Source organism: Cydia fagiglandana, chromosome 1, assembly GCF_963556715.1.
Source record: "Cydia fagiglandana chromosome 1, ilCydFagi1.1, whole genome shotgun sequence".
Classification (NCBI taxonomy): Eukaryota; Metazoa; Arthropoda; class Insecta; order Lepidoptera; family Tortricidae; genus Cydia; species Cydia fagiglandana.
Window position 1 is genome coordinate 17,193,558 of NC_085932.1, and position 13,303 is coordinate 17,206,860.

Below are 13,303 nucleotides of genomic sequence, written 5' to 3' on the forward strand. Positions count from 1 at the left end.
ACAACCCTAATTGGCCGAAAGGGATAGTGCCATGTATTAGAAAGGGATAGCATGATTCGACCCTGAACCGCTGTCAAACTTCGATTTTGTAGGAAGCTTCCTTTCTGTACGGTAGTACTATTATTTATTCTGTGCCTACACTAAGGATAAATGACATATGAATTGTCAACATGACGTTTGCAGTTTAGATAGGTCATAGGTGGCTTGTTGCGATTTTTCATGACTAAATGTTATCATAAGATAGAGAGACTATTTTTAGTGGTTTTCAATTCATAACATCAATGAATTGAACCATATACCATCAGTAATTCACCATTATTACACATTTTACTTTATTTTAAGTGTATTCGAAGTAAAAGTAGAGCAAGATGACTTTCGCCGAATTCTTCAGCTGTTCCCTGCTGGCCTTTGGGCCCCCTCTTGTGATGTTCGCAATGACGATCGCCAATGATCCTGTGAGGATTATTATTATGATCGCGGCGGCGTTTGGGTGGCTACTGTCATTCCTATTATCGTCACTTGTGTGGTTCGCTGTAGTGCCTTTACGGACATATTTAGTGTTTGGGATGGTGTTTGCTATTATATTCCAGGTAAATATTTCGATTATTACCTTAATTTTTGTTATAACAGATCAAGGTACAAATAACCTGTACTTGACACAGGGCAATTCTAGCATAGATCAGAATTTTTTAACATACATATTTCGTGATGCAACTAGGGTTGCCAACTTTTTTTTGGTGGAATATAGTATTTTCCAGAATAAGGCATCAAAAATATAGTACATTTCAAAAATATATAGTACTTTTAGATAAAATACTAAACATGGGTGTAATTTACGTTCAATCGAAAATATAGTATTTTAGTGTACTATATATTTTTCCAAAAATATATAGTACAGAGAGCCAAAATATAGTACAATACTATATAATATAGTATGGTTGGCAACCTAGATGCAACCCATTAGCATGAGGAAACTTTTGAATGGCAAGAATATTTTTTTTACTATTTAACCTATCTGACTAACCTGGCCGGCTAGGTAGTAATCTGGCAGCTTATAGAGAGTTTCCAACTACCTACGCCTTAGGGTTGAAAATGACGGATAATATTATTTGATGAAGATTGATAATGTAAATAGTGGTACAATTTGGCCATATATTCTTACAATATAAATAAAACTCATTACAGGAGCTCTTCCGCTATGGCATGTATGTGCTTCTCCGGAAGACTGAGGCTGGTCTAAAGGAGATCTCGGAGAATCATGAGATTGGCAGTAACAAGTTGGAGATGGCTTACGTTTCTGGGCTGGGATTTGGAGCAATGAGTGGTGCATTTGCTCTTGTCAATGTCCTAGCTGATTCGGTAATTAAACACTTAATAATTCTATTATATTTGTAGAGTGTACAGAAGGAGAAGAGTCATGAAATTCTGCAACTCTTCTCTTTCCACAGACTCTAACTTGTAATTAGTTAACACTTTCGCAACCGGGCAAAAAACGGCGCACTACCCCAGAAACCGGTCGTCTATATCTGCGTACAAAACAACCCGCTAGGCGGGTTGTCCGGCATCTGAGCAAACATTACGAGTGCCTACCAGGCGGGTTCTCGGTAGTCAAAGTGTTAAGCCACAATTACACTACACCAATTCTGGGTCATACTTTGATTTAGTGGATTGATACTAAAATGAACCAAGTAATTTCACACAGCTAATATTAATACTAACCACTGAATTTGCTTCAGGTTGGACCAGGCACTCTAGGCCTTCACAACGGCACAGAATATTTTTTTGTTACAAGTGCTGCCATGACACTCTGCATGATCCTGCTAAACACTTTCTGGAGTGTCATCTTCTTCAGTGGCCTCGATGACAAATACTACCCAAAGATAGTCTGGGTTGTTGGGTCCCATTTCTTTGTATCAGGATTAAGTTTACTAAACAGGAATGAACTGTATGCAGCTACTATTATACCATCATATATAGTGCTGATAGTAACGGCGTATTTAGCGTACAGGTCTGCTGGAGGTACTGGTAGAAGCTTTTTGCAAAGCTTTTCTTCTAGAACATAGAATAGAAGTTACTAAGTGGCCCAGTGCCTATGCTAAGATGTAAAATTGTAAATGATCATTGATCTCGTGAGATAACCTGGCCTGTGACATTTAGATGTTGAACTTTATATGCATCAAAGATTCAGTTTCGGAAGTACTAGATTTCTTTTCGGTATTAAATCAGTTTGCAATTTAACAAGAACTTGTTTCCTGATTTACGAAGTTGTGATAGCTGACAAAAGAATGTGTTTTGGAGAATGAGTACCAATACCACCATTACCCTTCATTCAAATCCATTGATTGTCTAATACTAGAATCATGTTCAAATCGATTGGTACTCCTAATCAGAGGACTGCTGTTGGGTTTTGTATTGATACAGTGTCGGACTTTATCATTCTATTTTTTTATTTATATTGTAATAAGTTTTAAATATAAGATGTACCTAATCCATTCCCAAACAAACCATGTTAATTTTTTTTTTAATTAGTATCATAATGGATTTGTGTTTACCTTAAAACACTATTAACATTTGATTGGGCAATGATATGTATTCAAAAGGTATTTATTTCGTTTTAACAAGCCAATGTCTACTAGACGGACAATAATGAAATTAATAAGATAGATGAGATAATAAAAGCTTATAAAATAGATTTAACATTAATTTATTATAAATTCATTCCCTTAGCCTAGTTTAATTGTACAAATTGGACGGAAAATTATTAATTATCTATCACAAATAAAATAAACCATACTAAATACTATTACTTTTTTTATTTCCTAGAAATACCGGCGTCAAAGAACTCCCAATACCTAGGTTAGGTACTATGTTTTATGAGTTATCAATTTCCGCACAAAATTATTTTAAATACTAACCTAGTTGGAGACTAACTTCTACTTTCATAATTAAATAGTAATTTCATTAAAAATAATACCAGATAATACTTATGTCAGAGGATAAGGTGATAAAGCTCTATAAGTCACATATTATATAGTCGGGTGACAAGCAAAAGTCACTAAGTACTATCAAAAAATTAAAGTAACAATGCACTTTATTACATTTCTAACACGGTTTATTGTTCAATAATTTCAATGGTGTTAGTTAGTGACTTTTGCTTGTCACCCGACGATATATTATGTCAATTCTAGCCACATGTGTGCAAGGGACTTGTTGTTTTTTTTATCTTTCCTTGAAGACATACCATGGTGACAAAGAATAAATAAACAGTATTGCAATCAACTTCCTAATCCTGGTCAGTCCCCTCCTCAGCCAATTGTGCTAGTAGTGAGTCGATGGTCCAGACAGCATCAGGAGCTGACTGGACTACGGGTACACGCGCGCGCAGTGCTGCCAGCGCGGCCTCCACTCCATCCGCAGAGCCAGAGTATCCATCGCCTACGGCAGCCAGGGTGTTCACGGTTTCACTGTCTTTGCGGTCCAAGCTGGAAATCATTTATATGTTTTATATAGGATAAATATTTGTAATATGAATAAAGATACAGTCGTTGCATTTTATGATGCCATCAAGGTGATCTGATAATGGACACTTAGGGCATTGTAACAAAACACTTACTCCATTTGAATTTATGTTTGTTAGCGTAGTCTGAACTGAAGAAGATCTATTTGAGTATTAAATTACTCTTGAAAGAAAAGTATGTAAAGTTGGCAATAAAAGCCGTTATCAATAATGATTTATTTTTTTACATTTGTGTATATGACATTCATAAGTTTATAGCTATAACTAGCTGTTGCCCGCGACTTCGTCCGCGTGGAATCTTATCTTCAACATTTTACATCTTTAGTACCTATAATTTTCATGTCCAAGCAATGTTGAAATTAAGTACTTTTTTAGCAAGTTGTATGAAGTTTTAAGTCAAGTGGATTTTGATGTTGGTTGCTGAAATTAATTTTTTTGTATTCTCATATTAATAGGTATTAATATTAATAGGTAGGCCCTTATACAAAGATTCAAGTTCGGCACTCACAAAATATCTGATCTCCATACAAACTTTCAACCCCTTTCTCACCACCTTGGGGGATGATTTTCAAAAATGCTTGAATTAGTTTTCATGTTTTTTAATTGAATAGCTTTTTTTTATGCAAAAAGTTCAAGTTCCTAGCTTAAAATTAAATTTACACCCCAAGACGAACTTTCATCCCCTTTTTAACCCCCTTAGGGCTTGAATTTCCAAAAACGTTGCAATTACTTTTTTTGTAATCGGCTAATATGTCTTTCTAAGAAGTTTCAAAGCATTTGTAATGGATTCAAACTTTGAACCCCATTTTAACCCTGCTAGGGGATGAATTTTACAAATCGCTGAAATCACTTTTATTATCATCTAATAATATCCCCAAATACAAAGATTCAAATCCCGCTCTCGAAAAAATGTATGATATCCATACAAACTTTCAACCCCTTTTACGACAACGGTGAGTGCACGAGTTGCAGTCGCCGTGAGCACTCGAGCCTGAGGAAGGACCCCTGACGCGCCCGAAACATGTCGCCAATAGCGACTAAAAAATTCAAGTGAGTGAAACCATTGTTGTATAAACAATTTTAAAGTTTTCTAATAAAATTGTTGTTCATTTTACTATATTAAGGACCACTGTCGGGTATAGGCCTCCTCCATCAATGTTCATAGTAAGCCCTCTTTATGCATCTTCTAAGTAACACATTACTGTAAGAGTAACATGGTTCTTAAACTTACGGGGGTGGTTTGGCTATCTCCTTTTCCAGAATATCCTGCAAGTCATCCAGGTCTGGTATAGTTGGTATATCATCACTGGACTCTGGTGAATTCTTTGGAATTATGAATTCTCTGTAATAAATATTTACATACTTAATTATTATCATTATTTAGAAAATACCAAACAATATTTCATTCAGTGCTATTTGTACAATTTAGAATCTAGTTTCACATAGGTAGTTAAAGTAAATGTGATGTTTTCAGGATAAAAGTAAGTTGTCGATAAGTAACTTCGAAATACTTTGTATGGATTAGCTTCAAAATACGGAAAGAAAATTACTCTTAATAGTCATTACCTTTAAGATTATATTTATTGAAGTATATAAAAGCAAAATAGTTGCATAGCATAACTCACTTCGGTTCAATACGGGCTCCCTCGGTCCAAACTCCTACTAGCTTCGGTTCCGGTGCGTTAGAGCTGAATGGCTCATTCATTTTGAAAATCAATTTCCAAACATATACGTAAAGTTTTTAATGTTAGGGATTTTAATTCTGCATTACAAATTAGAATCCTTGGAGGATATAACCAATGGAGACGCCATGTCTAATATTTTCGGTACAAAATAGTCTGCCGTTTTTTGCGGGGGAGGGGCACATCAAATGTATAGGTACGTCATGTCAAATAAACGTCAGTCCATACATATGGTTGACCATTGGCCGCCTATTTTCGACAGAGGGGAACGCCTGTTAATGGCGGCTCCATTGTTAATTACTCCGAGTTAGAATCTCTCTATTTTTTGTTTTGTTTACACTTATGAACTTGAACTGTCAAAGTCATGCTCGTAGTGATTATATTCTCTTTGGTCATGCTCATGAATCTAGGCTATAACCGCGAAAATCGAAGTTCGCAAATTGCGGGCATTTTTCTCTGTCACTCTTATTACGCCTTCATTGGTGTAAAAGAGAAAGATCCCCGCAATTTGCGAATTTCGGTTTTCGCGGTAGGCCCCCTGGTTACAAGTTTGTTTTTAAATATACTTGTCATAGGAGTGAATGACTATACAGCCTTATAAAAGCTTAAGCCTTGTTATGGTGTTGTTCTATTTGCATCTCTATCCTCCTATCAAGTGAATGCAATTCAGCGACGCAACGCAATAACAAACTACAACGAAGTTATAGAAAGCTTTCGCTACACGCCTAAAGCCTCCTCCACACTCGTGCGCGAAGCCGCGAACGCGAGTATGGCGTCGATTTTCGCAGACAGCGAAATCGACTCCACACTCGCGTTCGCGGCTACGCCCGCGATTCACGCGCATAGTCTGGAGGGGGCTTATCAACCAAGCTTCCGACGGTTCGAAACTAGTCTATTTGGCTGGAAAATATAGTCTGGCAAACACAACATGTCAGTAAGAACCAGAAAAAATATTTCCACCCCTTTCTTTTATTTATAATAGTAATAGCCTATGACAGACAGACAGACACAGTATGATTCTCCCTGTCTATGTTTGGGCCGTATATTGTGTATCCCCCTTATTCATAAAACTTCATGGGCCTGATTTAGTAAAGTTAACAAGGGGTATTATTCTCTTTGTTTGGGCCCAGTTATAACATATACTAATCTATGTTTGGGTTGTACACCGCGACTTTTTTCATTCCATGAAGCAGTTTCACAGTTCGCGATACAAACGCGCGTAGACGGCGCGTTGTTTTGATTACCGGGGTTTCCTAGTCTCTGCTAAAAATGCAAGGCCAACGCGTCTACCTCGATGCCAATGCGCGTTAGCAGGAGCATGTCGGCATCGATGTAGGTGTGCAATAGTCTACAAGCTGCGTGCGAAGCGCGAGTGTATCGGTACAAATGCGCGTCGACGGCGCGTGATGCATTTCTGCATAGGCTCATACAGTCCTGTCTCTCTCTAGGCCTCTAGGGGGTCAAAAAATAAAATCAAAGTCATATTAGTTGTTCTTATTTATTATTGCGCCTAGAACTGAATCATCTGTCCCTTTCTCTTCTTGTCACCACCAAGCTCGAAGTGCTTGCACCTCTTCAGCGCCACCTGGGATCGCACCTTGCAGTCAGCGCATTCCAGACGGAGCACAATTTTCTTGGTGGTTTTTGCCTAGAACAAACACAAAATAAATGAATCCCAATAATCTTAACACATTCACTGCCCCCAACACACATGTGCATTCACCGACATACAAGTTTGTTCCTAGGCCATGCCTCCTGGCAGTGAATGTGATAATACCTAAATGGAGATGGAACACACTTTTGTAGAGATTGCCTATGCATGGCCGTTTCTTTACAGGGTTTATCTCGAATTAGTCATGCTCATGAGATTGCCAGGTCATACATAGGTTAAAAGATAATACCTAAATGGAGATGGAACACACTTTTGTAGAGATTGCCTATGCATGGCTGTTTCTTTACAGGGTTTATCTCGAATTAGTCATGCTCATGAGATTGCCAGGTCATACATAGGTTAAAATCGAGTGGCAATGACCCCTTCATAGAATTGAGTGGCCACATTGCTCATAGACATCCTCAGGGCACGGAATAAATTACTGCCATACAGAAAGGAGACCAAAGTTTGACAGCAAAATAGGGCCTAATCATGCTGTCCCTTTCTAATATCCGGCATTATCCCTATCCGCTATTTAGGGTTGTCAAAATTCTAGTCATTTTCTTATCTGTGGTTGTGCATGCAAAGGGACTTCAAGTTGTGTTAACCCTAATATAATAAAAAAAAAGATAAATAGTTTATTCAAGTAGGCATATTACAATGCGCTTATGAACGTCAAATAATTGCTTGGAGTAATGCTGAGCTCAGAATGCCCGAAGGTAGGAGTGTCTCCCCATTGCTTTGAGGCAGAAAGGTTCCGGAAGGATAACTGCTAACTAGATGTTGCAGCAGTGGGAAGACACTCGTGCCTTCGGGCACTCACGGCTCCATCCAACCTATGCAGATGTTTTGATTTTGAATTTGGTACCATTATTTACATAATTAAAGTTCAAAATAGATTGCGGAATAAGTACAAAAATTTGTATGCAGGGTCTTAGGAGGTTAGGTTTTATCTTATAACTCATCTAGGGTGATAAATTGACAGACCCCTTAATAATTAAAATCTATCTAGAAGTTTTAAATACTTTGATGCTTCATACCATATTGACAAAATTAAATATTAGAAGCCTTGCAGAATGTGATTCTAAAAAAATTACCATATTTCCAGAGTACAAGATTCGTTTTTCAAATTAATATCCAATCAAATATTCCAATCAAAAAATTAATAGTAAACCATTTTAAATAATAGGATCAAATATCATTTTTCCTAAGGGGAAACTTGTATAATGTATGGAAATGATCAAGTAGTCCTATAGCAAAATCTATAACAACTAGTAAGGCAAATGTATCCGTAAACTACAGCTATGAACTTAAGCAAGGTACCCAATATGTGTAGTAAAATAAGGACTAGCTTTTAAGTTGATATTCCTAAGAGATTAAATAAAATAGAGATTAAGTACGAGCAATAAAAACTTACTTTCTGGCTTAATATAACACTATTAGATACCGTTTCATAACTTGAGTAATCAATATCGGCGTTTGCAGGTTATGTTGTTTACCTTTTTCTTGAAGATGGGCTTGGATTGACCACCATAACCCTGCTGTTTGCGGTCGTAACGCCTTCTGCCCTGGGCGGCGTGTCTTTCCTTGGACTTCTTATACTGAGACACCTTGTGGGTCTTGTGGACCTTGCATTTTTTGCAGTACGTCCTGCGCTGTTTAGGTACGTTCACCTGAAAATAACAAGGTTCGTCGTTGAAATATCTCCAGCAATTCACAGGCTACATCACAAGGAACACGATTGGCGATAGTTTCCAGCATTATAATTCGCGTAATTCACGATTTATATGGATGAAAATTAAAAAATCACACACCATTTTTGTGTTTAACTTTGCACGATCCAAAGAAACGTCAAAAAGAACAGGCCAGTGCCAGTGTTGCTGTGCTTTGTCGTAATCGTAATAGCCGGTTTAGATTCGCGGCTCGTGGCACGACTCGCGGTGCGTCTCGTGGCTCGCCTCGAGCGCGTAAGCCCGTCGAGGTAATGATTACACTCTCGCCTCGTGGCTCGTAAGCTCGTCAAGCTAATTAATATATTTTAAACAATAACGGCACGGCATAAGGTTTATAACCGAATGACAGACCGAACGCGAGTGTAAACGCAAGCGCGCGTCCCGCGCGAGTCTATTTGGCTCGTGCCCAAAAAACCGCTCCTCCACGGCACAGATTATTAACTAGTTACTTCGTAACTCCACGGGAGCCAGGCAGGCGCGAACCGAGCCGAGAGACGAGCCACGAGCCCACCGCTTACACTCGCGTCTCGTGGCGGGGCTCGGCTCGTGACTCGCGTGAGAATGTAAATCGTTTATAAAGTACAAATGTTACCAGGCTACAATAATATATTAGTCCGGCTACAAGCTATCCGTTTTGTTCTGGTCTTGCTGTTGATACATTTTTGTTTCCTACAACTAAATTACTGAGGCCAATTTGATTTCTCCACCTTTTAAAATACGATATTTAAGAGGCTTTATTTTTATGTTAATTCATTAAGTTACGTGTGAAGCCCCCTCCAGACTATGCGCGTGAATCGCGGGCGAAGCCGCGAACGCGAGTGTGGAGTCGATTTCGCAGGTCTGCGTTCAGGACTCCACACTCGCGTTCGCGGCTTCGCCCGCGATTCACGCGCATAGTCTGGAGGGGGCTTGACATAATATGTAATATAGTATTTTATGCAACAGTTTTATAAGAGGGGTCAAAAAATGTGAGTGGCGTGGGTAACAATGTGAGCCGAAGGCGAACATTGTTAATAAATACGCCATGAGCATTTTTTGACTACTTATACAACGTTGCATACAATGCTTTTTCTATGAGTAGGCAATATGAAATAAAATACAAAAAAATATAAACAAAATTTTATTTATGAAAATGTCAATGTAAATTTTGGATAGTAGGTATTACTATATGTATGTAGCTCTTGTCTGCGACAAGCACCCATAATAACAAATATTACTGCAACCTGTAACAAGAAAAAGGAGAGTTAAATAATATTCAGTTTCAATGCAAAAATATAAAATGTACATAAATATAAATCGTTGTACTGTGTACCCTAAAAATGTGTATCAAAAATTTTTATAACATATACCAACCTTGCTTAAAAGATAGATCTGATCCGGTGCTTCCAATTAGTCTTTGAAAATACACCAAAGACGTTTTCAGAGAATAACGAAGTTTTGTGCTCCAATCTCCACGCCATGCACTTCTCATAAGATTTGTCGTATAGGTGCTGAGATTTAGTACTTAGGCAACAAATTTTAGGTCGCTGCTTCTGCTGCAGCGGATATTTCTTCAGGTGTAGAAACAATGTACTCCTCTTTGTCCATTTTCAACACTTTTTATGAACGCAAAACAAATAGTAACGCAAAGTACTCAAAGAACAAGAAATTACCGGGAAAGGCGGGAATCGAGAAACAAACGAGTAATGTCTATGGTTATGTTTTTTTTAAAGCCGTTACACACTACCGCACCGCACCAGGGTGATGCTGTAGGGTATAAAAGTATTTTTTTATTATGTTGGTAGCAATGAACTCAGTACAAATTTGTTTCTTTTTTAATAAAAACCGTATGCATTCAATCGTTTGTCACGTTGGTAGCAATGTACCGGTATGTGGCACCTGCTACCCTGCACTAGCTTACCGTATCGTAATGTCTCTAAAGCGCCCTCCAGACTATGCGCGTGAATCGCGGGCGAAGCCGCGAACGCGAGTGTGGAGTCTAGTTCGCTGATATGCGAAATCGACTCCAGACTCGCGTTCGCGGCTTCGCGCCGCGATTCGCGCACGAGTGTGGAGCGGGCTTTAAACGACACAAGTGCTTTTTTGGGCAATAGACTATAGACTTTTAAGGAGTATTAATAATGTATACCCTTATATTATGGTAGGTAGAGATTACTTCTACACTCCATACCTTATATGTTCTTTCGTGACTATGTAAATGACAGATAAAAGTACCCGAGTAGAAAAATATTATTTTCAACGTTGGTAAGAAAATAAAAAAATATCGACACGTCAAATTGTCAAATTTAGATCTTGCAAGTCTACTTGTTTATGGTTTCCTTCATTCGGGCATTTTTCATTCGACTGTTTGTTTGATTATTTTATTCCGATATTTCGTGGTTTTCTACATACAGTAGTATGTAATTTTTACTGTTTTCAGTGTTTTGATAGTGTGGTGTTGAGGATCACCCTCGATTCGGAAGTGAAAACATCATGGATACGCCGTCAATGGAAACTATATACCAGGCCATAAGTGCTCTCTACGATAACTCCAATGCTAATGATAAGGAAATTAAAGAAAAGGCTTCCAAATGGCTAGGAGAAGTGCAAAAATCGGTAAGCCGCTTTCTACACCATAGTTAATTAATTTAATGCGTTTTATCCGTTTAATCAGTAATAGCCAATAACTTCACAATGTAGTGAAATCGTATTTATAGTCTAAACAAAACTAAAGTTTTGGTATTTTTTTCAGATTCATTCATGGAAAATAGCTGATGAGTTGTTACAACAGAAGAAGGATATTCACTCGTGTTATTTTGCAGCTCAGACAATGAGGTCAAAAGTGCAGCATAACCTATCAGAGCTTCCCGAGGAAGCCCGTGCGTCTCTTAGGGACTCCCTTATAGCCCATTTAAGAGGAGACATGTCAGAAACTAGTCAAGCTATCCTCACGCAACTGTGCCTGGCCCTTGCTGACCTAGCATTACAAATGCCTACATGGAAGAACTGTACTAGTGACCTAATTAAATCCTTTTCAGACAGAAGTAACCCAGCTTTATTAGAAATTTTAACAGTACTACCGCAAGAAATTGACTCTTCCAGTTTGAAATTAGGAGAAAACCGACGTGAAGATATAAGACAGGAATTACGGACAAATACTGATCTAGTTACTATGTTTTTGAAAGAAAGCATAACAAGTACACAGAACACACAGCTAGCACTTAAAATTATAAAATGCATGACATCATGGATACATGTTAGGGCAGTGAACATTCAAGAAATTCCTCAGAATGCTGTAATAGCATACTGTTTGCAAGTTCTAAGAGATTACAATTGTATAAACACACTTCATGATGCAGCATCAGACTGCCTGTGTTCATTGCTGCACACTCTAGAAGAAAATAACAATAATGAAGAGATAGAAAGGCTGTTATTTGATAGCATAGCAGCTTTAGAGGAGTGCTATCACTTAGCTGTGGCTCATGAAGAAGAGGACAAGGCTTCAAACTTTGCTAGGATCTTCACAGAATTGGCAGAGACATTCTTGGAAAAGATCATTTCCGCTACATCGACAGGGCAGACCCACTTTGCAATGAGATCACTAGAGTTGGCCCTAGTATGTGTTGGACATCATGATTACGAGGTAATATTGTCAAATTAGGTTAAGGATTTAATTTTAATACATCTATATATATGTTTACTCAAGATAAGCCAATTATGAAGATGGCTGAAAACAAATATGTGGCCAATTGTTGGGTTCTGATCTTACCAAACTGAATGTTCAGCCGAATTATTTGGTTCAATTCTATCATTCTAATAAACCATATATAAATGCTTCAAATGCATTAGCACAAACATAACTTGATGAAAAGAGAACTTAAAAAGCACATCACATTTCAGTGTTACAACAAGATAAACAAAATATAAAATATTTGCCATATATTCGGCACTTTAACTAAATAATTCAGCTGAATACAAACATTGGAAAACTTGCTGATTATGCATCCGCATACTGGATAATTACTAGGGCAAATGCATTCGCGGCCACAATGCTTTGGGTGAGGCATTTCTCCAAAGAGCAATATGCTACGTGTGGCTATTTCCTCGCGAGGCACCTCATTCTATCTAGACACGCCTTTAGGTTTAGGATTTATTTATTTATTTATAGCCTTATTTCAGAAAAGGTACTTTTTTTTATACTATAGCTAACATTTTCCTTATTCTACATTCTATGGTAACCGCTTCCGTGTGCGTTTGGGCAAAGGCCTCCCCCAATCTTCTCCACTCTTCCTTATTATGAGCCAATCTGGTCCATGTTTTTGTTTCTGTCCTTCCAGCCATGTCTTGGATTTCATCGGACCATCTTTTGAACTGTCTGCCTCTGTTCCTTTTGTGCCCTCTAGGGTGCCAGAGTGTTACAGTTTTGGTCCATTTTTCTCCTCCTCTAATAGTATGTCCAGCCCACCTCCATTTCAGTTGTTTTGTTTTGTATGTAACATCAGTAAAGCCTGTTTAATCTCTTAAATTCTTGCTACTTATTTTGTCTATAGGTTTAGGACATTAGCTTCTAATTGTTTATCTTCTACTTTAGAACTGACATTGCATGGTTTTTTTAAAGCATTTTAAGCTTTTCCAGATTTTTTTAAATAACATTAATAAATGCAAGCACAAAAACTCAGTACTATTAAATGTCTCATATACATTGTTATAAATGTTAATCATACATATTATACAGTGGCGG

The 13,303-nt window shown here is 37.9% G+C and overlaps 4 protein-coding genes across 4 annotated transcripts in view; 2 read left to right on the top strand and 2 right to left on the bottom strand.

The window, feature by feature from the left end:
- Nucleotides 1-179: 179 nt before the first annotated feature.
- Nucleotides 180-2,769, top strand: LOC134665142 (gamma-secretase subunit Aph-1). The gene is made up of 3 exons (XM_063521989.1): nucleotides 180-590; nucleotides 1,186-1,359; nucleotides 1,737-2,769. The coding sequence occupies exons 1-3, from the start codon at nucleotides 369-371 to the stop codon at nucleotides 2,061-2,063; spliced, it is 723 nt and encodes a 240-aa protein (XP_063378059.1). The 5' UTR covers nucleotides 180-368; the 3' UTR covers nucleotides 2,064-2,769.
- LOC134665152 (uncharacterized) lies at nucleotides 2,689-5,311 on the bottom strand. The gene is made up of 3 exons (XM_063522002.1): nucleotides 5,143-5,311; nucleotides 4,749-4,859; nucleotides 2,689-3,482 (listed from the first exon to the last, which is right to left on the bottom strand). Exons 1-3 carry the CDS (start codon nucleotides 5,220-5,222, stop codon nucleotides 3,284-3,286), a joined length of 390 nt encoding a protein of 129 aa, XP_063378072.1. The 5' UTR covers nucleotides 5,223-5,311; the 3' UTR covers nucleotides 2,689-3,283.
- Nucleotides 5,312-6,681: 1,370 nt separating this feature from the next.
- LOC134670923 (large ribosomal subunit protein eL42) lies at nucleotides 6,682-8,741 on the bottom strand. Its single transcript, XM_063528760.1, has 3 exons — nucleotides 8,665-8,741; nucleotides 8,350-8,523; nucleotides 6,682-6,847 (listed from the first exon to the last, which is right to left on the bottom strand). Exons 1-3 carry the CDS (start codon nucleotides 8,665-8,667, stop codon nucleotides 6,710-6,712), a joined length of 315 nt encoding a protein of 104 aa, XP_063384830.1. The 5' UTR covers nucleotides 8,668-8,741; the 3' UTR covers nucleotides 6,682-6,709.
- Nucleotides 8,742-10,890: 2,149 nt separating this feature from the next.
- The window catches only part of LOC134665479 (transportin-3), a 32,495-nt gene continuing 30,082 nt past the window's right edge, over nucleotides 10,891-13,303 (top strand). Inside the window, exons 1-2 of the mRNA XM_063522457.1 lie at nucleotides 10,891-11,178; nucleotides 11,315-12,205. Of these exons, the coding sequence (XP_063378527.1) occupies nucleotides 11,056-11,178; nucleotides 11,315-12,205 (1,014 nt within the window). The 5' untranslated portion in view covers nucleotides 10,891-11,055. The remainder of the gene's footprint in view (nucleotides 11,179-11,314; nucleotides 12,206-13,303) is intronic.